Source organism: Colletotrichum acutatum, assembly GCF_030867785.1.
Source record: "Colletotrichum acutatum strain CBS 112980 chromosome Unknown BDZ83scaffold_31, whole genome shotgun sequence".
Classification (NCBI taxonomy): domain Eukaryota; kingdom Fungi; phylum Ascomycota; class Sordariomycetes; order Glomerellales; family Glomerellaceae; genus Colletotrichum; species Colletotrichum acutatum.
Genome location: NW_026849025.1, coordinates 244,907 through 268,874, shown reverse-complemented (window position 1 = coordinate 268,874; position 23,968 = coordinate 244,907). Strand labels below are relative to the sequence as shown.

The 23,968-nt window shown below is 51.2% G+C and overlaps 12 protein-coding genes and 1 non-coding gene across 13 annotated transcripts; 6 read left to right on the top strand and 7 right to left on the bottom strand.

The window, feature by feature from the left end:
- Nucleotides 1-1,178: 1,178 nt before the first annotated feature.
- Nucleotides 1,179-3,054, top strand: BDZ83DRAFT_750745 (uncharacterized protein; the record flags this gene model as incomplete). Its single annotated transcript, XM_060513956.1, has 5 exons — nucleotides 1,179-1,349; nucleotides 1,437-1,572; nucleotides 1,635-1,850; nucleotides 1,908-1,979; nucleotides 2,030-3,054. 5 exons carry the CDS (start codon nucleotides 1,179-1,181, stop codon nucleotides 3,052-3,054), a joined length of 1,620 nt encoding a protein of 539 aa, XP_060366675.1.
- A 761-nt stretch (nucleotides 3,055-3,815) lies between these two features.
- BDZ83DRAFT_574106 (cytidine deaminase-like protein) lies at nucleotides 3,816-4,511 on the top strand (the record flags this gene model as incomplete). Its single annotated transcript, XM_060504682.1, has 2 exons — nucleotides 3,816-4,032; nucleotides 4,105-4,511. 2 exons carry the CDS (start codon nucleotides 3,816-3,818, stop codon nucleotides 4,509-4,511), a joined length of 624 nt encoding a protein of 207 aa, XP_060366674.1.
- Nucleotides 4,512-5,075: 564 nt separating this feature from the next.
- On the bottom strand, nucleotides 5,076-5,168 carry BDZ83DRAFT_t111. Its single transcript has one exon. It is a non-coding gene; the product is annotated as a tRNA-Trp (tRNA).
- Nucleotides 5,169-5,697: 529 nt separating this feature from the next.
- Nucleotides 5,698-7,371, bottom strand: BDZ83DRAFT_574147 (heterokaryon incompatibility protein-domain-containing protein; the record flags this gene model as incomplete). The annotated part of the gene is made up of 2 exons (XM_060504686.1): nucleotides 5,698-6,450; nucleotides 6,520-7,371. 2 exons carry the CDS (start codon nucleotides 7,369-7,371, stop codon nucleotides 5,698-5,700), a joined length of 1,605 nt encoding a protein of 534 aa, XP_060366673.1.
- A 526-nt stretch (nucleotides 7,372-7,897) lies between these two features.
- On the bottom strand, nucleotides 7,898-8,873 carry BDZ83DRAFT_750742 (uncharacterized protein; the record flags this gene model as incomplete). Its single annotated transcript, XM_060513955.1, has 2 exons — nucleotides 7,898-8,795; nucleotides 8,863-8,873. The coding sequence occupies 2 exons, from the start codon at nucleotides 8,871-8,873 to the stop codon at nucleotides 7,898-7,900; spliced, it is 909 nt and encodes a 302-aa protein (XP_060366672.1).
- An 806-nt stretch (nucleotides 8,874-9,679) lies between these two features.
- BDZ83DRAFT_256402 (uncharacterized protein) lies at nucleotides 9,680-10,620 on the bottom strand. The gene is made up of 2 exons (XM_060501966.1): nucleotides 10,447-10,620; nucleotides 9,680-10,379 (listed from the first exon to the last, which is right to left on the bottom strand). Exons 1-2 carry the CDS (start codon nucleotides 10,502-10,504, stop codon nucleotides 9,970-9,972), a joined length of 468 nt encoding a protein of 155 aa, XP_060366671.1. The 5' UTR covers nucleotides 10,505-10,620; the 3' UTR covers nucleotides 9,680-9,969.
- Nucleotides 10,621-11,139: 519 nt separating this feature from the next.
- BDZ83DRAFT_615642 (uncharacterized protein) lies at nucleotides 11,140-12,379 on the top strand. Its single transcript, XM_060507907.1, has 3 exons — nucleotides 11,140-11,558; nucleotides 11,618-11,935; nucleotides 11,986-12,379. The coding sequence occupies exons 1-3, from the start codon at nucleotides 11,252-11,254 to the stop codon at nucleotides 12,285-12,287; spliced, it is 927 nt and encodes a 308-aa protein (XP_060366670.1). The 5' UTR covers nucleotides 11,140-11,251; the 3' UTR covers nucleotides 12,288-12,379.
- Nucleotides 12,380-12,617: 238 nt separating this feature from the next.
- BDZ83DRAFT_650310 (dopa 4,5-dioxygenase) lies at nucleotides 12,618-13,387 on the top strand (the record flags this gene model as incomplete). Its single annotated transcript, XM_060510364.1, has 4 exons — nucleotides 12,618-12,789; nucleotides 12,856-12,930; nucleotides 13,002-13,068; nucleotides 13,129-13,387. The coding sequence occupies 4 exons, from the start codon at nucleotides 12,618-12,620 to the stop codon at nucleotides 13,385-13,387; spliced, it is 573 nt and encodes a 190-aa protein (XP_060366669.1).
- Nucleotides 13,388-14,046: 659 nt separating this feature from the next.
- On the top strand, nucleotides 14,047-14,572 carry BDZ83DRAFT_256389 (uncharacterized protein). The gene has a single exon (XM_060501965.1). The coding sequence runs from the start codon at nucleotides 14,145-14,147 to the stop codon at nucleotides 14,538-14,540; it is 396 nt and encodes a 131-aa protein (XP_060366668.1). The 5' UTR covers nucleotides 14,047-14,144; the 3' UTR covers nucleotides 14,541-14,572.
- Nucleotides 14,573-15,017: 445 nt separating this feature from the next.
- On the bottom strand, nucleotides 15,018-16,232 carry BDZ83DRAFT_650308 (uncharacterized protein; the record flags this gene model as incomplete). The annotated part of the gene is made up of 1 exon (XM_060510363.1): nucleotides 15,018-16,232. One exon carries the CDS (start codon nucleotides 16,230-16,232, stop codon nucleotides 15,018-15,020), a length of 1,215 nt encoding a protein of 404 aa, XP_060366667.1.
- A 602-nt stretch (nucleotides 16,233-16,834) lies between these two features.
- Nucleotides 16,835-17,342, top strand: BDZ83DRAFT_615637 (RmlC-like cupin domain-containing protein). Its single transcript, XM_060507906.1, has one exon. The coding sequence runs from the start codon at nucleotides 16,892-16,894 to the stop codon at nucleotides 17,246-17,248; it is 357 nt and encodes a 118-aa protein (XP_060366666.1). The 5' UTR covers nucleotides 16,835-16,891; the 3' UTR covers nucleotides 17,249-17,342.
- Nucleotides 17,343-17,536: 194 nt separating this feature from the next.
- On the bottom strand, nucleotides 17,537-19,655 carry BDZ83DRAFT_718375 (fungal-specific transcription factor domain-containing protein; the record flags this gene model as incomplete). The annotated part of the gene is made up of 2 exons (XM_060512065.1): nucleotides 17,537-19,450; nucleotides 19,560-19,655. 2 exons carry the CDS (start codon nucleotides 19,653-19,655, stop codon nucleotides 17,537-17,539), a joined length of 2,010 nt encoding a protein of 669 aa, XP_060366665.1.
- Nucleotides 19,656-21,453: 1,798 nt separating this feature from the next.
- BDZ83DRAFT_574277 (uncharacterized protein) lies at nucleotides 21,454-23,017 on the bottom strand (the record flags this gene model as incomplete). The annotated part of the gene is made up of 3 exons (XM_060504698.1): nucleotides 21,454-21,925; nucleotides 21,987-22,449; nucleotides 22,507-23,017. 3 exons carry the CDS (start codon nucleotides 23,015-23,017, stop codon nucleotides 21,454-21,456), a joined length of 1,446 nt encoding a protein of 481 aa, XP_060366664.1.
- Between the last annotated feature and the right edge of the window lie 951 nt (nucleotides 23,018-23,968).

Here is a 23,968-nt window from a genome sequence, read left to right as displayed (position 1 = left end):
TTCGTTTCCTTCTCCCCCCCCCCCCCCCAATAACACGGACTCTGTGGCCCTGTGTTCCTGCAGCTTGTCAAGGGTATCCACATTGATGACGGAGCGAGAGATTAATCAACATGAAGAGGTGGACGAAGACGGAATGGGGGAAGACGCACTGATCGCTTTGATGGACCTTCTCCGGATCGGCTAAGTGGTTGGGGGGATATTGGCGGGATGGACCTGCAGACCTAGTCCCGTGAAACATGACAACCGACATCATGACTGCTTGAATCTGCCGCTAGAACTCTAAGATCTTCCCACTGGTGATGCAGCGGCGCGGGTTCAAAGGCCGAGAGCTGCTGGGGTACACATTTGCCAAGTCGAGTCTATACATATGCTTATGCCGGTAAATAAGTGACAGGGGAGCTCCACATGACCGTGATATCTAGCGTCTGGGTAGATCCTTTGCTCATTAAGCTTGGAATCACATAGGCGTATATCCTTAGGCGCGGAGCAGAGGACTACTCAGGCTAAGAGGTGATGGAGGGAAGGGCATCGACAGAAAGTCAGAAACACGGCCAATCAGCTCACAAGCGCACAGAACATAGCGCGCACACTCACACACCGCTTCCTGGCCTTTTCCATCCCATCCACAAAACCTCGCAACACTTGGACGGGAGGGTGCTTCTGCAGCACTGCAGCAATAGAAAGTGAGGGGGGGAAGACAACAGGGAGGGAGGGAGCTTTGTCCGCCCCGGAGCCCCCCTTGACGTCTTTTACCGGAAGTGTGATCATTCTTTGCATCTGAAGCAAAGACCAGTTATCCTTGATGTGTCAAGAACCATGGGGCAAACGCAACGAACGGGTCCCCTGGGATGGAAGGTTGATAACGTTGTTTCCTCCCACCTCGCTTGTGATGCTTCTCCAAAGTCGTCTCCACCACCACCGAACTCGAACATCCAACAAAGACAAGGGGTTGTTGAATTCTCTCTTTCAACACTCATTCTCGGGAAATTCTACGAGTTACATGCGCGTCCGGTGCGGCGACTTGGCGACCTTGGCTCCTTGGCCCCCCCAGTACCGAGAAAACTACGTCGACTCGGACACATATAGCTCATGTTAGACGGCCATAGCTATATGGAGCTGTGAAAAGCTGAGGGCATAAAATAAGGGAAGCAGCTGATACTCCGTTTCGGACTTTCGATATGCGACTATCAACATCGTCAGCGGCCTCTCTTGGCCTGCTATGGATCACATTCACTCTGTCATTTGTCGGCGCCGTAGCGACAGCCGGGGAGGAGTACTATGCTGGAGAACACGTTCATTTGATTGCCAGGCAACAGCTTCCTGATCTGAGCAACATATCAACCTGTGGTGTAAGTTCGGCTTGTTGTTGGGAGGCTCCTTTCGCTCGGTTGCTTTTCCGGAATGGAATCCACTTTGGCTAACACTCTGGCGCCCAGTTGAACTGCCTTGTACAGGGTATCGCAGGGGTCGGATGCGACCTCACGAACACAACTTGCTCCTGTGCGAGCACTGGTCTGGGTCAACTCGTTGGCCCATGCCTGATTGCAAACTGCACCATGCAAGACTCTCTGGGTGAGTACTTCCAGAGCTGTGATGACCGTGTAGAAACAGAGGAAGACTGACGAGGCAATAAGATGTCGCTAAACTGCAACAAACGCAGTGCAATCTCCCTCACGAATCCGACACTGGCAAAATTCTTGCCATTCTCATCACCGTATATGTTACGGCTGTCATTGCGATTGTCTTGCGGCTTCTTGCGAAAAACATGGCAAAGACCTGGAGTCTCGACGATGCGTTGATTATTGCGGCGATTGTCATTGCGATTGCCCCGGTATCTGCAATTCTTTTGAGTAAGTTTTTTCTCTTTCTTTTGCGGCTGCCTTGGATACGTAACTAATTGTCAACAGTGTCAAGCTTAGGATTTGGGAAGCACCTTTACGACCTCAAATCGGGTGGCTTACTGCAGATTCTGCGACTCCGTAAGTATCTCCCATTCATGTTGAGGTCATCCTCTCATATCTCTTTGCAGTGTACGCCGCCGAGATTGTGTACGTCTTTGTGCTCTTATTCGCGAAGCTATCCCTCGTCGTCTTCTATCTACGAATCTTTACCGTACCCAAGTTCCGCATCGCTGCATACACCCTAATCGGATTCCTCATCGTCGGCCAGGTGGTCATCGGCTTCCTCACTATCTTCTCGTGTCACCCGATCGAGTTATTCTGGAACAAGGACATCCACACAGGCGCCTGCCTCGACGTCAACCAACTTGCCTATGCGAACTCTGCCTTGGCTATCATCCAGGACCTTCTTATCCTCGCCCTCCCGATAGCGATGCTTCCAGGCCTGCAAATGAACCGGAACAAGAAGGTTTCGGTCGCCATGGTGTTCCTCCTCGGATCCGTCGGCTTTGTCTCGACCATTATCCGACTTCAGGTCCTGGCGGTTTTTGGAAATTCCATCGACCCGACATGGGATTACGCGCCCGTTGTGTGGTGGACGACAATCGAACTAGGCGTTGTCGTCGTTTGCGCTTGTGCGCCCATGATTCGCAACCTTGTCGAGAAGAAATTCCCCGGCTTCGCGCTCTTCGCGAGGTGGACCACCCCAAAGTCATCCAAGGGCAGCAGCCCATCCTCGAACGGCAGCGTGGACAAGCCAACAAAGGCTGCTGGGCGATATCAGAAGTTCGGGCGGAGTAACAGCCCGCCTCAATTTAGCGACAATTACGTTCGTGATTATATCACGAGCCCCAAGGGGCCGCCAGTACCCCCCAAGGACGACTTGCCCCCGTCGCGTAGGTACCGGGATATATACGCCTATGGTGGCTCCAAACCGAAGATGCTCGGGCCCTCGTCGCCGTCGCCTCAGCCATATGACCTCTCGTGGAGGTCCACGAACCCTTATGGGATTCCGAAAGACGACTTGGAGTCAGGTATTGGAAAGACGAACTACAATCTCGATATTGAGATGCTGGAAAGGAAAGGGAGGGACGTAGTAGTGGCACAAAAGGAGCTTTGCTCTCTCTGCGGGAGAGAAAGCTGCAGTCATATGTAATGAAGTTATTTTCCGTCCGTTTTATAGATATCCATTTGTTTATATATTAATTATCTCTTGATCGCTTCAACCACTATTCCTCGTTCACTCTTGTTGTTTCGCCCGGTGATGCTTCCGGAAGGACCCATATTTCAGCCGGACGTGGTCCCGGAGCGGCCCGGAACGGACCGACCATGTCAATGATATGTTCAGCTGGTCAGCCACCATATTTGCGTGCAGCATAAGCAAGCCACAAGACTCAAAGATACGAACCGCATCCATCGTAATCTTCTTATCCTGGACAGATTGATGATTGCAACCTCAGCAGATAGGGCCCATGGCTTTCCGCCTCAATTCTTATCTGCTCGCTGAAGCACTCACTAGCCTAGTCGTCATTCTCTTAAAGCCCAACTAATGCCGCAGAAAATGCATGATGCGAGTACTGCATAGCTCTACTGCAGACAACTCCTGGGAAAGTCTACAACGTTCGTCTGCTTTGACGTCGACACACAAACGATGCACAAGCATTGACCGAGTTTCGCCACCTCCCGCAGCTGCCTTGCACCTCCAACTCACTATTCCGAATCAGGAGCTCTCCGAAGCTTTAACTGTCCTAATCTGGATACACGCCCGCGTCGCAGCTTCGCCTCACAGCTCTTTTGCGCGACACGATGCGTGCATTCTCCCTCTCTCTGAGCCTGTTCAAGGCACCGCTCGGTCTTGTAGCCCTGCTACTGGTCGCCCCGGTCGTGGGACATGGCGATGGTGATCTTCAACGTTACATGGCCCTGGAAACATGCCCGCCGCTGAAAATTGTCAATGGGATCAACTTCACCACGCGGGCGTATTGGATGCGCCAGGCCAACCTGGCTCTGCCCAGCCCATGCCCGTTCGCGGCCTTTGGCTCAGTGATCGTAAACCACACTACGGGCGGCTTGGGGAAGCTGGTCTGCACCGGCGCAAACAACAATGCTGGCACAGGCAACCCGACTCTGCATGGTATGAATCTCACCTCACACAACCCAACAAAACTTTTATCTTTTCTGCAAGGGTAGTTTGCTGATCATGAAGCAGGGGAGATGGCTGCCATCGACAATTGCTCGGCAATCTTTGTAGATCCCCAGGGTCCATACCGGATGACGCCGGCCCAGGCCCTTGCCGCCTTTGCCAACCTGACCATCTACACCAACGCCGAGAGCTGCCCCATGTGCGCGTCGGCGGTACGCTGGGCAGGCTTCAGGGAATACGTCTTCGGCACGAGCATCGAGACGCTCACGGAGGAGGGATGGGGTCAGATCCAAATCACGTCTAGGGACGTCTTCCGGCAGTCCTCGGGCTTACCCCGCCGAACAAGGTTGCTTGGTCCGGTCTTGACGAACGAGACGGATCCCTTCTTCAGTTGGCAGTTTAATGCGGGTGCGCCCTGCCCGCAGGGCTGTTCTCGGGGCGGAAGTGCAGGCGGTTGCGTTCCTGCATAATAGGCGTCGGTCGAGTGCACTCGGTTTGGGTGGAATTAGGTTGCGGTTCTGCTCTCAAGAACCCCTCCAACTTAAGCAACTTCGCCGGGCTTGTTGCAAGGGGGTTTTCTAGTCTCTTGGTTTCATCACATTGATCATCGAAAGCATTTGGGTGCTGCTTGCTCGAGGTGGCTTCCTCTTTCGTTCTTAACGTGGGAACTCCGAGCCGAGCTCATCTGCCGAGATTGTCAGACAAGGACAAAGAACACCATGATCCCGTTGGAAAACCTGTGATACGAAAGCATTATTGAGAGATGATTAAACTCGGCATAAGGAGTTCAGTTGCAATAAAAAACAGTAATGGGACATTAGACAACTGGGTCGGACACGAGATGTCTGCGCGAACAAAAATCAAAAGAAACTCGCCCTCACCAGAGAGCTTCCTGAGATGTACGCCTGTGTGATCACGACGGTTTAACTGACCCCCACCTGATTTGAACAGATAACCTTGAACGCAATCGCACGTACCCCCTCAAAACAGAGCAGCGAACCGACACGCCTCCCGGGCATACAGGGCAAAAATATTGACCCCCACCTGATTTGAACAGATAACCTTTCGATGGCATCTCGAAGAATCTCGATCTGGAGTCGAACGCGCTACCGTTGCGCCAGAGGGCCGATGAAGATCGCATTGATTATCGTGAGCTCAAGTGGGCAGTTGCCGTGGGCCTCGTCTATTCAGGCGAGGGCTAGACCCGCTCCATTTCGTCGTTATGGGGCAAAGTCTTCGGCAACGGTGGGCTCCATCTGCTCAGCTTGCTTCACAGAGCGAGGCGCTCTCTTCATGGGGGACTTGCCTATGATGTGGCTGATAATTACATACAAATATCAACTTGCAAAACTTGCAGAGACAGTCAGACTGAGTCTTGTGTTTCAAAGAGAGGCTACAATACACGAGTTAGATAGTTTGTTCGAAAGGGGAAGACTGCAACGATACGATAAGTCGGGCAATGTTATTTCGTCTTGAGAAACTCGGAGTAGTCCTAGCAAGTGAAGCCAAGAGAGCTTATGTGCCCGATCCCAGATGAAGGGACAATATCTAATGGGAAGCCCTCCTCAGCGGTCGGGCTTTTTTCATCCATGAGCACATGGTTGACGCGTATTCATTCCATTCTGATGGCTAGTTCTCCAGCTCTATCTGCTCGTCTTACATTACTGAGCACAAATCTCCCCAATCAGTTCTTTGATCTACGAAGATGGAAAACACAGGCTGCCCTTCTAACATCCTCGTCTCCATCCCCAGGCTTAACACCACCGGTCTATCCTCAACCCGCCTACTCATACCAAACGTAATCCTCGTCTTCATAACCCCACGCTCGCTGCCAAACATGCGCAACTTCATCATATCGCCGCTCATTGCAGTTTGGAAAATGTGTTTCGTCTCGTTTTTGTTAGCTGCAAGACACACCCAAGGATTCGCACCACCTCCGGTGAAACCACACGCGACGATAAAGTTCTGGTCAGCCGCGCCAGACGTCCGGTACTGAACATATCCGTCAAACGTGTCTAGTCCTTGTGTGATAAACATGCGCCGGGACGAGCTCCACATGCCGTCGGGATGGGCCTTGACAAACTCCACCCCTGGCGGCGTGGGCGGGAAGCAGAAGGCGTTGCGGTAGATGGAGTTCATGTCCCCGACGAGCGTCTCCGCCACGTCTGGCTCAAGGAATTTGCTGATGAACATCGTGTGGTTGACGCCCGGTGCGCTGTGCTCCAAACTCCATAGCCGGCCGGTCTTCCAGCGGAGGAAGACGTTTCCGCCTTGATCTCTGAGAAGAATTCCGAGGTGACGACGGCCTGGATCGCTGGATCTGTGGCAGCGGAGACTTAGGAAATGCGCGCCGTCGGGCATTAGACTGGTTTCGGTTGTGATTTTCAAGCCTTTATTTGTGATGGCGTACTTGAGAAGTTGGCATCAGTTCTTTGAACGTTACACAGCTGAAAACTCGGGGGATGATTCGAGACGTACCTCGGGGTTGTACTTGATGTCGCTACTGAGTACGATATCATTCGCTGTCTCGAAAGCCGATGGAGACATAGCTAGAATCCCGAAAAAGCCCAGTGGAGATTCTGCTGGTGCAGACCAGGCAAAGATGGACAAGTCGTTAGTCTCCTTGATGATCTCTTCCTGAAGTCGGATGAACGCTCTGTTTCCCTCCCCATACAGAAGCGGCATCTTGACTCCAAAAACTCCCAGCAGACAGTACGCCAGATCTTCTTCCCTTTTGGTTGTGCGCCCAGATGCCCAAGACATTCTTCTCGCAACGGGTATTGTCGTTAAAAGGCCTTCCACTCTCCCGCTTCCTGCCACGAGGATGCTCTTGTCAATGTTTGTGCGTCGTTGGATAATGTCGCATAGATCGGCTCGACTTCCGATGTAGTTCCAGTCTTTATCAAAAAACTCAACTCGCGAGGGCGCGATGAGCTCCTGCAAAGTCCATCCACGAGTGAACCACTGGGATTGTTGAAGAGACACCCCGTCAACGCCCACATCCGACAGGTACGCGTAGCAGAATGAAGATCGCGCATACCACTTGAACATGGAATTGATGGCTTCCGTCAGCTCTGTGAAATCCTGTTTGTTAATGCAACAAGTATCAACCCAGGCATATTTGTAACCTTGCTGCAACGCGAGGCGACAGAAATACTTAATCTTTTCCCATCCTTTCTTGCGTGCTATCACGTCCGGTTTTCCAAAATCTTGATAAGTAGCCTCTTCATGATCGGCTTCCCATCGGTGGGAAAGAATGGCGTAAGACTCGGGTATGGACAACCCCGAGAACTCCTCAATCTGTAGACTCGAGCAATTGAGGAGCTTCATGATGAAAGAGGCATTGAGGCAATGAAGCTGGAGCGATGCGAGAATCTGAAGAGGATCTCGAAAGAACATGAATTCTCAGCCCCAAATCTTACCCACATACGAACTAGTCTTCTCTAGGAAGATCTTCGTTACCTCTCGTCGTAAGCTTGGCGAACTGGTATCAGGCAGCCGCCCAATGGTAGGATGCCTCGTAATCCATTGATGACCGCAGGTGGGTCTTAAGGCTTACAAGCAAACGAAATAGCTGGCGAGACTGTTCTATCCATTCGTTTGGCGTCAGCTTTTTAGTGCATGGAAAAGAAACGACACCCATGTTATGGTTCTGTCTTAAGTTGCCTTTGAAAGTTTGCATGCCAAGACACTCGGATAAGGTCAATATTTTGTTGCGTATGTTCTCCTCTTAAATGCGTCTTGATTGAATGAAACTCCAAAAGGAAAGCACGGCGATTCACGAAGAGTGATTTTCCTCGGTTTATGATGAGATGAGGGTTATAAGAGCCATTCTTGACCGACAAAACTCATCATCTTATTCATCGTACGGATCACCCTTTCCATGCTTATGGCTCTCCATGGTCTCATCGTAAGGGTCTTTCGAAGTACTCGAGCTCGCGCTTTTGTGATTGGCACCCGTCTGCGCATCAGTCATACTCTGGTCTTGGTGATTATGAGGCTTTGCGATGTGAAGCTCGTCTGAGTGAAGCGCAACACCAGCCTCGGCGGCAATATGATCCAGAGGATCCCTCATCAAAAACATGGTCATGCAATGATTGATGTGCATGAGGGTATCGTAGCGTTTTTCAATGATAAGCATGCCGTCCTTGCCGCAAGATGCGCCCGCGACTCCTTGGGAACAGCGCGCTGCCTCCCACATCTTGCGCCAGTAGAACACGCAGTGCACAAGATGCCATTGATGCGTGGTGAAAAAGCGAGCATGTTGACCATGGCGGGCTGCCTCTGGGAGTTGGCTCACTTCCTCCAGAGTCATGGGGTGCGTCTGGTTCTTATCGTGCCAGTAACCCCAGGTGTTGCCCGTGGTGTCTGGCTCATTCGGGCCTAGAGACTCGAACTCTGCAGTCAACTCAGGAGACCGACAATGTGGAGGAAGCCAGGCGGCGGCAAGTGAATCGTATACGCAGCCGTTTGCGCGGGCTTCTGCAATTGTTTCACCACAATTGCACGACATGCCCCGCGGTTGAGAGTTGGATGGGGAGTCTGATGTGAGGAGGGAGTAGAGACCGTAGGCCGCTAACAACACTGTCAAGAGACGACCTGCGTATGACACAGCTTGCCCAAAGACATGAGTTTTGCTTTTTGATGAGACTTCAATCCCATCTTCAGCACGGGTCTCGGTATTTTCGTCTCTCGGAAGCCGAGCGTACTCCCCTTTGTCCCTGTTTGACCATGGCATAGTCAACACTTGGAGGCTTAAGGTCAATGTTGTTAGCAAAGTAAGTAAAGTAGGCAGCTTCCTCTGTCTCGTGATGCACCTACATTCTAGACATTCTTGAATCTCTTTGATTCTCAATCTTAGTGTTGAACATGTCAAGGCATGAACGTTTTCAGGATGGCGTGTGTAGTTGCTCCCATGTGTAGGAAAGCAGAAACGACAGGAATGTACGGGACCATGGGCATAGACACCGCCTGCAGTTCCTCGTCGTTGTCTACCAAAGCTGGGATATCGCGCCTAGAATAGATGTGTACAGGTTATGCACACATCCAGAAGGTGTTGCATGTCTGACGCAATCCCATATCGACGCTAGGAAACATGATTCAGCAGAAGCCCGAAGGATTCGAAGGGAGAGCACAGCTTATCGACCCCACGAAATCGCTGCTTAATGTGCTTTACTTTGTCTCCAACCCCGCTTGCACCCTAAGCCCAAGATAGAAGCTGAAATGATGCGATCTACAACGTCACGGCCCGGTAGCGGGCCGTTTGTGGGCAAGATGCGGGCTGACGCTGCGTTTATGCGGCACTTTTGTTGTTGTCTACTCACATCTCATGCAATGCGCTGTCGTCATCACGAGTTACGGCTCGAATGTAACATAAAATCCGCTTCACACATCATCAAAGACTTTGCCAAGCTTCCTTCAGGATGCATTTGCTCAAATAATGGTACCTGAATGGGCGTCTCGTATTCCTTACCTGGAGATGCTTTCTGGCTATGATAGCACCCGGACAGAAACAAAAGCGTTCAAGCTTTTCTGGAATTAGGTTTCCCAGCTAACGATGAGGGACGATCGTCCGGCATGATGGCGTAGCAATAGAACTTACTCGCCTGATATCAACCATTCTTGGGTACTATCGAGTGAGCGAACATGCACCAGATAGGAAAATGATTTGGGCTAGATACATCACTTCCTGAGATGCAGTCACCAATTGAATATCTTAGTTGCGACTAAGCGGTAATGAGCGTATTCTATCAATCTAGCTTAACCCTCTCAGCTCCAGGTTCTTGCTCTACAAGTCCACTCAGCCCCTTGAGGTTGAAGCCATGATAAGTGAAGGTTCCTGAATCAAGACCTCCCACATATCCTCCGTGTTCCAGATCTGCATCTCGAGTGATACGGCTTCTAGAGCACGCCATTTAAACCCCCTACTTAAGGATAGAAGGGAATTGCCTCAGCTTCCGCATCGGCAGAGCGCTTCGGGTAGAAGGGGATGGCCTCGGCCTCAGCCTCCGCGCCCCTCTTAGGATAGAACGGAATGGCTTCAGCTTCGGCGTCAGCACCTCTCTTGGGGTAGAAAGGGATGGCTTCGGCTTCCGCATCAGCACCGCGTTTGGGGTAGAAGGGAATGGCCTCAGCTTCCGCGTCTGCACCTCTTTTGGGATAGAATGGGATGGCTTCAGCCTCCGCATCTGCTCCTCGCTTCGGGTAAAAGGGGATGGCCTCAGCTTCGGCGTCGGCTCCGCGCTTGGGGTAGAAGGGAATCGCCTCTGCGTCTGCATCAGCTCCCCTCTTTGGGTAGAAGGGAATGGCTTCGGCTTCGGCATCTGCTCCTCTAACGTCTGCAGAGGTCACTCAAGTCAGTCATCTTTTCCTCATTGAAGCACCTGGTCTTTCAAGATCATATACCGAGAGGGGCGGCAGCCGCGAGGCCAATGGCGGCAAGAATGAGGTACTGAGCACGCATTGTAACTTTGAGCTGGACGTAGTCTATAACAGAAATGGTGATAGGACTTGGAAATGAATTTATCAAGAGAAAGCTTGGGAGGCGTTCCTTGTATATGGTATTTGAAGAAGACTCAGGATTACTGTTGCATCATCTGCAATGAGCCAATGGTGCTCTAATTGTGATGGCTTTAGCCACCAGTGACAAAACCTGCCTGGAAGCAGGATCGGGCGGGATCGCGTCAGTCTGGTCGCTCAATTAGCACTTACAAATACGGAATACCCGGTCTCCTGCAGATGCAGCCAAATGGTCACGAAGATGTTAACAACCGGATTGAGACTGTTACAAACGAGGAAGGTTGCATCGGATGCTTCAAGATGGGCAATAGAGTTGACGACATTTGGATCATCTAGAGGTTTCACCGACGTGCCAAGGCAGACGACGGATTCGAAGGATCCTTCTGCGTCATGTACTAAGTGGAGTTGTCGGAGTTGATAGTCGCAATCCCGCCCGCCTACTCTTATCTTTCAGGCAGGTAGATATTCAAGCTTTCAAAGTGCAATGGCGAGAGTGTGTGCCTTACATGAAATGATTGGGCAAGCTGCATTTGCTCGGTCGCTTGCTTATGCTGACTAGATCGCATCTCTGCGCAACTACCATAGTGAGAAAGCCATATTCTCGCTCAACTGCAGAACTCATTCACTTTCGTGGCCTGCTTGTTAGATTTGATATCTTCTCGCACTTGGGTTGTTGAAACACAGTACTACGATGAATGAAATGCAGCAACCACTAACGGACTCAACGGGAGTTTCACACGAAGAAGATGGTATCTCAGGAAGTTTAGAAGAGAATGACGACATTGAAAAGGCTCTACTGCCTTCCAAGGACGCGAAGACAGGATCTCGAACTGTTGGGAAGGAGACTTCATGGTTGAAGCTCGGCAGTAAAAAGCAATCTCTCGTGACTTTTCTCAACATTTCACTCTTTACTGCATCTTTCACTTTGTGGCTACGGTCTGCCCCGATGAGGCATCCCCTGAATGTTCAGGACTATTGGAAGGAAACCTCCTTTTACTGTGAGTAGCCCAAAATGTGAACATTTTCAGCCGAGGATACTAAGAAACATTCATTCAAGCCCCTATCCTTGAGCACTTCGATATACCAAGAATCAGCAGAGTAACGAACGGCACTTTATATGACACGAATCCACCGTCAGTGCTTCGCCAGCGAATTGGCAAAGAGGCCGATAAGGAGTGGCATCGCATCGGCGACCATGTCTGGCCTCTAGTCATTGGGGAAGCGGATGTGAGGCAGCTTGGAAAGGATCCACGTGTCGCAGTCAAGATTCCAGAAGCTCTTGGCTACGGTTCAGATGCATACATCGCGCAGACAGAAGTTTTCCATCACCTTCACTGCTTAGACATGCTGCGGAGGGAAGTGTCATACGAGCATTGTAAGTATCTCATTATGAAGTTAATACGCACCCCTAACGCCCGAGTCTAGATTATGAGCCAAAGGAGGGACCCAGGCCAGGAGGAGATCAACATCAAGCCCACATCGGCCACTGTTTCGATATACTTGCCCAAGCCATCAAGTGCACCGGGTCGGTGGACATGATTACTTTCAATTGGGTTGAGAATTGGGAGCAACCATTCCCAGATTTCAGGAATCATAAAGTGTGCCGTGACTTCGATGCGTTGTTGGGCTGGGTCAATGAGAACTCCATGGACCCGAAGGTCTTTCAAGAAATGAAGGCGCCTCCGCCTGGGTGGCCTGTCATGCCGGAGCCAGGCCCGGCATCGTGATGATCAAGTAATGAGGCGGCGAAGGAAACTCGATCCTGTTTTGACACAAGTACTATGGGGTAGACAGGAAAACACCAAGAAACAGTTTGATGATAATCTGGTTGGACCATGATTTGCTGTGGCCAACTCGGGCTTTGTTTACATCCGATCCTAGCCGCTTTCTGCTCACTGTGTTGGCGCACGTGAGAATCGATTTGATTGCGTGATTGAGCGGCTATTGCTCCGCACTTTGACCTCGAGCCATCCCGTCGGCCAGACTTGAATCATGAACTTCTCAAACTTCTAAAGGAACAACATAGCCATCACCAGGACATCTCGCAGCACCTCACCATGACCATGGTTACCCAATCCACGCCTCCGACCCCGCAGACGGATCTCAAGACGGTGGTTGAAGCTCGGACTCGGGAATGGCATTTCCACATTTACTTCCTCCTACAATCCCCGACTGAGACCGCTGCTGCCCTTGCTCTTCGTGATGCCGTGTTGAGATTGCGACGCGACGGTAAGTTCGGGATGGATACATCGGCTGGACGAGATTGGATAAAATGTTACTGATACCCATGTTTAGGCGCGTTCGTTGCCGTCCCACTATTCAGGGTCAACGAGTTCCCTATCGGACCACACCCAGCAGGATCCTATGAGAGTGAGTAGTGGTCCCAAAGCTCACTGCATGCCTAAGGCAACGAGGTCGACTGACGGATGGTTCGCGTGTAGTCTGGGTTCCTGACTCCTCATTCTCTGATGTCTTTTTCTACTTGGCGGCAAACCGAGGCAACTTGAGGTAAGACCAGACCTTGACCCAGCATTATGACCTGCTTTTATGCTTATATGTACTGAAAAGTGTCCTTGTTCACCCGTTGACATCGAGTCAACGTCGAGACCATGAGACAAGGAATGCCTGGATGGGTACCCCGTGGCCTATCTACCTCGACAGCTTGCCATCCGATGGCGATGTTCCTCTTCAATATCCCGAACTGGGTCTTGGTTGGTCCACTTCGCCGGAGCAGGAGATATCCTTGGAGGAAAGGTTGAGAAGGGGTGCAAAGGTTGAGGCTCTGTTAGCTGATGACCCAGAGGCTGCGCCTGCGCCTAAGGATTAAGGGTTTCTCAGCTCCGACAGTGCGCGCCAATTGCGATGCTAAATTAATTTGATAGCGTTAGAATGTCGCCTCGCTGAAGTATGAGAAGCTTCCAAGCGATGTCGCCCCGCGATGCGGGTTGTGGGTTGTAAGTGACTTGGAGCACATCTGACATAAAAAGCGATTAAGTACAAGCCATTGATGCTTGCCTTTGTGAGCCATAAGCTGTGTACAAATCCGCCGCAATTCCGATCCGTCATACCTATCACTCGGACATGCCGGCCACGGCCAGCTAGAACGTATGGCAGGAACAATGAGTTGTCAACTTGTCCACTATTGTCAGATGAATGAGTGGGCTGCTCTCAATCTGCTGCCCAAGTTGTGCGACTATAATCTTTCAAGTTCGCGTAGCATCTCGACCCAAACGAAAATGTACAGGCGAGTCGCAGAGTTTGCCTTGCTACAGAGATGTTTGCTCAAGTCTGCCGTTCTTGTAACACGTCGCGTGGGACGAGACATTATGGAACATGTCCAGTACTCTGCACACAGATATATGACGGCATCCCGCGAAATGATGTTCGCGATAGTCTTCAACGCATCTGGCATAGCCTGGTGCAACTTTCTTAGAGTTCGTCACATCCGCTAGAAGCATATTCATGAGAAATCGAGTAAGTCTTGACCTTTGAACTAGAATAGAATGACACATTTGATGTCTTGGGTTGACTGACTCTAACCTCGCCAGACAATTCCACAATAACGTTATCGATTCAATATAAACATGAAAAGCGCCATCATCATTGTCGCTGTGGGTCTCGCTCAAACGTCCTTGGCCGCATTTTGTGCCGCGTCCGCGTATCTTGGAGCAGGACGACCTGGCAGCTGTACCGGACAAAATCTGGGTTATGGGAATTCGTCACGACCAGGGGTTAGCGAATGCTTCGAGGCAATCAACGGCGCCTGTGGGTTGGTCACAGATCGAACTGTTGGGGGAGGCTGTAATTGCACTGTAAATTACTTCTCTGGAGGAGATTGCAATCGCACTTCCGTGGGGTCTCTGCGCTGTAACAGGGTTGGTGCTTCTCTGCAAGTCAACTTTGATCACTTTAATATTCGCTGCCCCAAAGACGGAAGTGCAGAAGAGGGTTCTACTCAGGTATCGCACTGGTTCATATAAGAAAATTCTAGCCATGTCGGAGAACTACAATCGTTCTACCGGAAACATTGCCTAATAACGCAAACAACATGTTCAATTTCAATCGTTTTGGGTCGAGAACCATAAAGTGAGGTATTCGAAGGGTGTCCTCCAGCGGCTCCAGGGGCCGGGCATTCAGCTCTAGCGTTCCCCTGGACCCAGCGCTTCTACTAACGATCTCACTGTCTTCCCATCAATTTTAGATCAATCAAAAGGTCACAGAGAGAACTGAGAGAAGAGCGGATGAACTCAAGCAGCAATCTCCCATTTAAGATGAGCACACATTTATTACGTTCATGCACGCTGCGTTTACTTCTTGTGTCTGTATGGTAGAAGATGAGGTATAATAGTGCGAATAAGAATGTAGGAATATCCCACCTAAGAGGGTTATCACAGAGTACCCTATTTACAGTGACAGTCCCCATCCCATAGCAAGCAGCTACTGAGCATAACATCTACTCACCAGGGGTACTTCCGGACTTCGTCCTCTTTGCTCAAGTCCAGCCCTCTATCCAGCTGTTTCTGATGCTCATTATCAAGGTATTCCAGCAATACCTTCTCATACATTTCACGCCCTTTGTAGTTTGCAACTGTCTCATCCCAGCTACGAACAGCACTAGCGAGTCTTCCCGGCACGTAATCCTCTGCAGCCAGTTCGGTGACTGGATGAAAGTACGTTCTTATCGTGAAGACAATGGCTTTGCTCTTGGGCAGACGACGCAGCGATTGCCTCTCAGAACGGAAATAGTGATGCTCAACCGCTCTATCTTTCTCAGCCGTACTCCAGCTGACAACGGGACTATCCTCTTCACCAATGCTCCAGCTCCAGGGCAAAGAGTCATCGACCTGAATGAAGTAGTTGTTGCGGGAGTAAATCTGGTCGCAGCGCAGACGCTTGAAGAAGCTGGCCATGCCGTTGTGCAGCTTCTCCTTGTAGTGGGGGACCTCGCCAGACGTGTGGATCTCCTCGAGAGACATCCCAAACTTGTCGCTCAATCTCCAGAAGCCGGCTAGCAGGATAGAACCGCTTAGTAAGTAATACTTGCCGTCGGGCCGTTCGATCATGATGGCGAGGTCGTCTTGCACAAGCCTGGCAGCGATGGCGGCTGGATCTTCCTTGAGAGGTGTTTCGACGATGTTGAATGATTCCCCCGACCAGAGATTGTCGATGCCGACGGCGGTCCGTTTGAACATTGTAGGGTACCGAGCCGGAAGGTATTGACACAATTCTTCTAGGAGCTCCATGGCTGCAGGGTAGGCCTCCGGATCTGTTCCGAAGCACTTTTCACCTCGTTCAGCGATTCGAGCAGTCTTATCGGCATGGTATCGAGGATAGTGGTTGTCCAGCTCAATCCAGTCCTCAGGCTGGACTGAACGAAGGCCCATGGTGACATTGTATTTGGGGCCGTAACGAAATGCGCGATAGGGCAGAGGCTTTGTCGTTTCTACTGACCAGTCCGGGTAGGAACTGGGAATTGGCATCTGCCATGTTTCTGAAGCTTGTTTGGACTTTTCAGATTGTGGTGTAGAGGATGTCTTATTGAAGAGGGCTCCTCTTCGCAGTCGCAGCGCGCTGAGCGATCGTGAGAGTATAGCTGCTGAGAAGAGGGCGAAGAGCCCGACGAGGAGTTTCCAACCATCTGAGGGGAGTTCCGATAACGCTAATAGCGCCATATTGAGATACTCTGTGCGGCCTGTAGTTTGGTAGTTTACCAATTCAGGGGGAACAAGAGGCAGCCAAGGTGTGGGAGAGGCCTATCTATGCTGGGAATAGTTGGGGTGAAGGGAGTGTCAAAAGGCTAAGATGTTCACTACTGGATCCAAGGAAACTGCAGAGCATTATCACTGCAGCCACGTTTTCGAATCAGCTACGCATTAGGAAATACCTTCCAGTAAAGAATCTGGTTCCGCTATCCGGTCGGCGCCCCGTCCCACGCCCGTATCTCTTCTCCAGACTCGTCCCCGCAAGATCGGCTCCCTCTGCGAACCGATTCTCCACTCGACCGTTCCGAGTTGGACGGGGGACGCGCTTTACCGGAACGGGAAATTTTATCCTATCGTCCTATCTTCCGGGGGCCCTTCTTTAGCAAACTCGCGGGAGTGAAACCGAACCTTGTTCCCGGATGTCTCCAATGCCTAGAATGAAGAGGCTTTCTTAGAGGCTTGGGGTATTGCCTAAAGAAGCATTTCTACACTGATGGATAGAGCTCTATATATACCAGGTGAATGGGCAATGTTGGAGATATGGTAAAATAACACACCTAATAAAGATTTGACATCATCATACTTACCACTATTTTCCCAGTAAATAACATCAAATATTTATCATCACGATGGCCGCTTTCCAACATTACGCTAAGGCCCAATCAACCTTCCAAATCCCCCTTCTCGCGGGTGACAACGCTTACCTCGGAGATGTCTTCTCAAGCGACGAGTCGAACCCCGAGAAGCCCATTTCATCCGGCCTCTTCCGTTTGAAGAAGGGTGAACCGCTTACATACACCTACAAGTACGATGAGATGAAGATCATCCTTGAGGGCGACTACACGATATCAGACGAGACGGGCCAGAAGGTCGATGCAAAGCCCGGCGATGTCTTCCACTTCCCCAAGGGCTCAACGATTACATTCACCACCAGCGACTACGGTCTGGCGTTCTACGTTGGCCAGCGCAAGAAGAGCGACTTCTGAGGGGATGTTGGATGTATCAATGATGGGGTGTGGATGAAGAAAATGAGAACGATGTCACATGGACCCAGGACGACGATAACATGAGATAGAAGATGACGGAATAGGAAGATAGAATGTCATCGCAAATCTACATGGTTTCCAAATGGCCGTTTATCCCAGACCCTGCAATATGTCCGTGTCGTGGCTAATTACCCTAACGCCTAAAAGATCAGACCTGTGCCCTACGCATTCTAAACCTTTCCAATAAGATGATCCACTGCGCTTCATAACATAAGGTAATTTCTATAATCACCCAAACATTGAACGTAAGTCGTTATCTTCCATCACGTCAATCCAGTGAACCGTGGGCGATCCGATATCGTTATCGTACGCCCTCCAAACAGTCTGGACAAGATCCTTTGCTACCACGACTGGGGTCGGAGGTAAGCTGCTCTCCAGGATACTCAGACGCCTCATGACGAAGTGGCGAGCACTCCCAACGTCAAGTGTCATATTGGACATTGAACCCTCCCGCGTCGGGGCCTCTGCCATCTGGCTAATGTACTGAGACAAGTTGTGCGAATCAAACAGCGGCGGAGGGCTGAACATGTTTGACCCCGTCCCTCCCATCAGGTCTTGCTGCAGGGACCCGAAGGCACCCATCATATCAGACGTAGCTGGTGCGTCGTGGCGAAGTCCGGTACTCGCCGAGATGTACAGCAGTGGTTGGATTACGCGAGTACCCGAAGTTGCCGGGATGTGTTCGAGGACCTTGACGAGTCTCAAGGCTAGGGGAATGATCCACTCGTCCCACGGCACGGAACCACTTTCAGTCATTGGTGATTCGGCAGGGAGTCGTAGGGAGACCAGGTCAGGAAAAGTCTGGTACAAGTGTAACAGCGATGAGAGTCGATAGGCTTCGGCAACTCTGGCGAGGTGCGACACTGGCGTCGAGCTATCACCCGTGTCAACATCCGGGGTTTCCGCCGGGAACTCAAGCTCCAACAACTGCTCCTCCAGACGCTGAGCTCCTATCAAGTCTTGAAGAGCGTTTGAGAAGTACTTTTGCGGATCCATGCCTTGCCTCAGTCGATGTCGTGCGCTGCGACAGAGTCGAATCGACTCGGCGAAAAGGCGTGTTGTGAGAGTAGACACACCGGTCCACGGATGAGGTGAGCGCTCCTCGATAATCTGAAGCGCCAAGTCTGCATCTCCTTGGTCGAGCGGCTCGTCATCGCGTACCACGGAAAGAAGCATCTCGCAGTACGCCAAGCTTTTATTAAAGAATGATAGCATGTCCTGATTCGCACTGGAGAATGACGCTGACTGCGCGTTCAACCGGCGAATGAGAGATCTCACCTCTCTCAAGAATGGGAGACCGTACAAGCGGGAGTCGACCCAGCAGACCGTCGTTCCTAGGCAGAAAAGGGAGAATATGAGGCCCGTTGGGACGGAGCGGAATTCGCCTTGCGCTTTTACGACTTGAAGCTCGGCTTGGATGAAATCTGTCGCTCGTTGCATGAGCCGAAGTGCGGATTGCCTCATGCTCGGGAGACGGGACGCCAGGAACGCGGCGGACATGCTCTCGAGAGAGCTGCACACCGTAGCGGACGTTCTCCAGAGGTCTATGGCAATCTTTCGATTCAGGTTCGCGTTCGAGTCGAAGCCGGACCAGGCTGGACACACCTGCTCGAACCAGTTGATGATGAACGCCGATGAGGTGTCGGCGAGACTGGGCGATAGTGAGTAAGGAGCCAGCTGGGTCTGATCTGGGGATTTTGAGGCGCTTGATTGTTGAACAATCACACCGAGAATTGGTTGACGAGGTGAAACGGGTTCCTCCGCGAAAAGTTGAGATATTTCATCCATTCCTCCATCGCTCATCTGATAAGCCCCGGTGGCATCGTCATCCCTTTCTCCAGCTCCATCTCGCTGAGCGGAACTCTTTGATGATGTTGAAGAGATTGAATGTCGGCTTCTCGGGGAACTACCGCTGCTCACTGAACCGGAGTTCGCTTTTTTGGCGCGCGTCTGGCCTTCGGGTATGTCGGTGGCTGGTCGTTTCGGTGATGTTTGAGTAGGGGGGTTGAAGTCGTCGAGTGTCAGAACCTGAAGGGCGGGCTGGTGTTTGAACGACCATCTCAAGCCTTGCGCGAATCCTCCACACTTTATTCCCTTGCGTGTGCACTGTTGACAAGCCGGTCGCGTCTCGTCACATTTCAACTATCTCAGTGTTTTGTCAGCGACCATATGTGGGTTCGGGTCGTTCCCGTGAGATCCTCGTTCATGGGGATTCAGAGAACAAGCATAAGACGGGTTGGCAGCAACGTACGTGCTTGGCTTTGCAAGTGACACAACCCGATCTCGACCGAGGGTTGAGACCAGTTCTAGTTTTGGATACCGACTTTGAACTCTTGGGGGGTACCATTGAACTTTATTCCAGTAACTGAGGGGTTTCTAAGTCCAGGTGAATATTGCTGAATGCGGTAGTTGATGGGATATCAGATCAGAGTCGTTTCGAGGCGAATTCGAGTTCGATGAGCATGGGAAGGATGGGAGCAGGCCACAAGGACTTTTTGTTCCGAAAGTCACCGGTCGTCGGTGCTCATCGTGATCGGATGAGGGTTCATACTGGTAGCCCAGGCCCCTTCGCGGCAGTGCCATAAACGCGGGGGAGGGCATCTTATGACGCTATTTGTAGTTTAAGGTATCTTGGCTGGCGCATGATAAGCTAGTGACGCTCATGATTGGTGGTAGGGGCATGCTTGATGGATGAGACGGGATGGAGCAACCCGCCAGCCATCCTTGCAGCGGGAGAGCGGCACAGCTGGCAGACCGATGCCGCTTGATGTTCGTTTCGCCTTCGATATCTATCGTGGTTGCTTCTCACTGGCCATAGAGCTTCGCCGTATTGCATCTTAAAAGGTCATGCTGGAACATTCATGTGTACGTGATTGAAGAGCAGAACTGGCCATGTGGATCTAGTGAATACAGGTACTCAGGCTCACAAAACTTATGAAGACTTCATCAGAGATATGCACTGCCTGTCGTTGCTCCGACGATCCCGTTCTGATGACACGAAGTAGGTAAAGGTTAGCCTGCTAATGGTTCAGCTCAAGAGACTATGAACGTGAGTCAGAGTCATGCTTTTCGTATAATTTCGTATCATGCTATCCGTACATATATGGCCACTTGCCCTTCTGCCTGAAGACCAAGAATGCCCGAAAAAAGAAGGAAAAAGGAGATCATGTTGATCCCGAATTCCCGCAGACTCTTTGGTTTTCGGCGCTGCGGCGATAAGAAAGCCAGGGGACCAAGGGTGGGAGAAGAATTCCAGGGATTCAAGGGGTTCCAGACCAAGATACGCGGCGATCACCCCCGGTTCACCCCGCATTATGCAGGCTCAAAGTCCAATCATGGCCGCTCTATTGTCTTTTATCTATCCCGGTACCGGGATGGCCGCCGCGGGAGGACCAATTTGCCTAAGATAAGCCCAGCCAGCGCCTCTTCGTGTTTCCCACGCTGCCCTCGCACTTTCGGAGACTCCTGCCATTGTTCTCTTCGAATCTCATATCAAACGACCTGTAAGAGTGGCTTGAACTTGATTGATAGGGTGGCTGCATAAGCGTCATTCAGACCCTCCGACTTCGGCCGGCATGGCTGATCCCTAGCCGAATCTCACGATACCAATAAGGCCGGCCGACTCATCAATGGGCGAGATGAACACGTCGTGAATTCTCGTCTCCTATGCATGTACGTGTCTTTGGAGTGGAATGCGTGTATGGGAGTTTCAATCTTACTTCAATGCTTCATGTACCCCGCATTCTGCTATTCCTGTTCCGTCGACCGCGCTTCGCTCCCGCTGATCTGCTGTCGTTTTCATTAGTAACGAATTCCACTCACCACAATGTACCTCCACGTCACCTCGCGCTCCCGTGTTAAAGACCGATGGCTCATGGCTCACGGGTATGACACTACCAGTGGTCTCATCAAGTAATAGTTTGAAGCCAGCTACAATATCACGACTAGGTTCAAGAGCAGCTCCAAGCCTCAACCTACCTGTACCTGGAGGTGGAGTCCCCCTCGAGTTCTCTCGTGATTAGACCAGTGACAGAAAGTGAAAGCACTATGCAAGTATGACCTGGAGGCTCTTGAGACTCTGTTAATTCTCATAGAGATGTTGACTATGCATGGTGGTTGAAACACATGTTACCTGTATCATTGTATCATTGGATAGTCCATTTCTTCTCCCAGCCCTTGAAAAAAGGCGCTTCGGCTAAGGTCTGCGGCTCCCAATCCTTCTCAATCAGGCCATTCTCAACCTGATACTTCTCATACTCCTTCAAAGTCGGCTTGACCACGTGCTCTACATGCCATGTTCCCTTGTACTTCAGGAGGCTCTCTTTACCCTCATTCAAAACTTTGAGAACTAAAGAAGGGATGTAAGGCTCATCCTTGAACTCAGTCAATGGCGTGAACAACGCTTTGAAGTTGAAAACAACGCCGCCAGATAACGGTAGGCGGCGCAAGGTCTGCCAGTCGACGCGTAGGTGAACGTCTTCGGGCTGAAGGCTGGGGTTTTGATGCTCGCGATGGGAAAACTCAGGGTGTTCTGAGGGAAGATACAGCGGCTGGCCTTTCTCAAGACCCCATGAACCGCGTTGAATGGGTTTGTTGGTGGGCATTTTAGTGAAGAATCTAGAGTTATGTTAGTGATAGGAACACTGAGACACCACCCGCGACCAGATCAGGATCTTACCGATCCATGCTGAATTCCATCTTTTCTTTGTAGTCTGGGACGACCTTGTGGATTCCTGGTAGCCCCAAGCCCGCCTTTTCACTGAGTTTCCAGCCAACAGAAGAGCATATTATTCCGGCCCGCAGGACATACTTGCCAGTCTCGTGATCTCGGAGCATGATTCCAAAGTCTTCAGGAACGTTGTCCAAGAGCACAATCAGTGGCTCAGTGGCAGAAAGATCCGTCGTTGTCCCAAGAATGTTGTTGTACAAGACGTTACCTTCGAGCTTGAATTGATTGGGATATCTTGCGCAGATGAATTGGATGACCATCTCCATAAGTTCTTTGCAAGCGAGCTCGGAACCCGGCATGCTATCAAGAACATCACTGCCATTCTTTGCGTACAGATCTTTGCGCTCGGCAACGCGCTCCCTGTATGTGTTTTCAAGCTCGATCCAGAAATCCGTATCCATCTTGGTTAGAGCTAGCAGTCTTGGTATGAGTTTGAGTTCGTGAAACGTAGAATACTGACGGGACTTACACATGGTCTGATGGTAAGCCCATCTAAACGGTCGGTAAGGCCGCGGGACGGCCTTGTCAATGTCAAAGTTTGCCAATGGCGACGGCAACGGAACACCTGAGATAGCTGCATAGTCTGGAAAGTCGCCAAGTTTCTGAATGTCATCAATGCTGAAGCCACTGAAGTTGAATAGGGAGGGGTCGGCGGATCGGTAGTTCGCATCCACTCTCAACAGAGGCTTCGGCGTCACGGCGAGGTCGACCTCCTTGACGTCCGCGAAGTGTGGCCCAAGCTCCGCAATTGTGGTTCTCTGGGACGGCGGGAACGTGTTCACATAGCTCTGCTTCTCGGCCGTAGTAACGGAGGGCTTCTCGGCCGGCTGGCTGAAAGACGGGGCGCGGTTGAACCTCGAGAAAACCTTCCGACTATCGATGAGAGTGCTTATGAGATAGAGTAGGGCACCGGTGAAAGCGGCGATGCCAAGCACTGTGGTGAAGGCATAATGGTCACCGAGTTCAATTGCGAAGGACATGGCGGACGGTTCTTTTGCTCTGTCATACAAAATGACTTGGCATTGATACGTTCATTTTCGTTGCTGGAAGCTAGGGGATAAGTATTCGCAACTCGCGAGAACAACCATGGTCTATCAAGATGCTCAGAAACGCAAGTCACAGGGTCGAGTAGATGCATCAGGTAGATTTAGCCAGCAGCACCTTCTATGCCACCGTTTGACCATTCGCATGATGCGGCGCGTTACAGTCTGAAGGGTAGGATATCGTCCCTCACACCCTCACCGGAACCGGAAAGATTATACGGACGAGAGCTTGAGCCATTTCGCGTCACAGAGTCTAGCCCAATTTGTTAAATCTACCCGGCACCCTCTTTCATCCACTGATGATGCAGCGATAAGGTCAGGAACATGGGATGCGGAACGACCCCGCTTGATGACGACCCTGTCTTGGATGTCTCCCACGTCTCCCACGCTCCCCCGGCTATGCCCGCAAGCCCGTTCCTCACGCGGCTCGAAGCTGCGGAGGCCGCAGCGCCCGTGCTTCTCTAATGCTGTCAGGGTTTCCTTGCATGTAAGCTCCTATCAAACAACGCTCAGCTAAAGACGCCAATGACTAGCTATACGGGAGGATTTGTATACATGGCTTATGACGCCGTGCGCCCTTCCCCTTTTTACGGGTTGAACCCGACGGCTGTCCTTCAAACCGCCTCCCTCCCGCTCTACTCGACTCTAATTGGATAGGCTCCCGCATCCGTTTCCAGCAGTTTAGACCGGTCGTGATTCACAGTGCAAGACAGTTGAGCCCACTGATCCTCGTCCCTTTCCAGTCACCCCTAGCAATGCCCAGACTTTTGGTGCCCAGAAACCAGCTCGAGAGCTTCCTGGATTGAGTAGGAAGATAGGTCTTTTCGTGTCCCCGGTGAAGCTCGTCTATCAGGGATGAGCCAATCAGGGAGGTTGGTGTTATCTGGC

Coding starts and splice junctions, on each gene's coding strand:
- BDZ83DRAFT_256402 (XM_060501966.1), bottom strand. CDS start 10,504: ATGCGTGCTCAGTACCTCATTCTTGCCGCCATTGGCCTCGCGGCTGCC. Junction 10,380..10,446: donor CGCGGCTGCCGCCCCTCTCG/GTATATGATCTT, acceptor TGACCTCTGCAG/ACGTTAGAGGAGCAGATGCC.
- BDZ83DRAFT_615642 (XM_060507907.1), top strand. CDS start 11,252: ATGAATGAAATGCAGCAACCACTAACGGACTCAACGGGAGTTTCACAC. Junction 11,559..11,617: donor GAAGGAAACCTCCTTTTACT/GTGAGTAGCCCA, acceptor CATTCATTCAAG/CCCCTATCCTTGAGCACTTC. Junction 11,936..11,985: donor GGAAGTGTCATACGAGCATT/GTAAGTATCTCA, acceptor GCCCGAGTCTAG/ATTATGAGCCAAAGGAGGGA.
- BDZ83DRAFT_256389 (XM_060501965.1), top strand. CDS start 14,145: ATGAAAAGCGCCATCATCATTGTCGCTGTGGGTCTCGCTCAAACGTCC.
- BDZ83DRAFT_615637 (XM_060507906.1), top strand. CDS start 16,892: ATGGCCGCTTTCCAACATTACGCTAAGGCCCAATCAACCTTCCAAATC.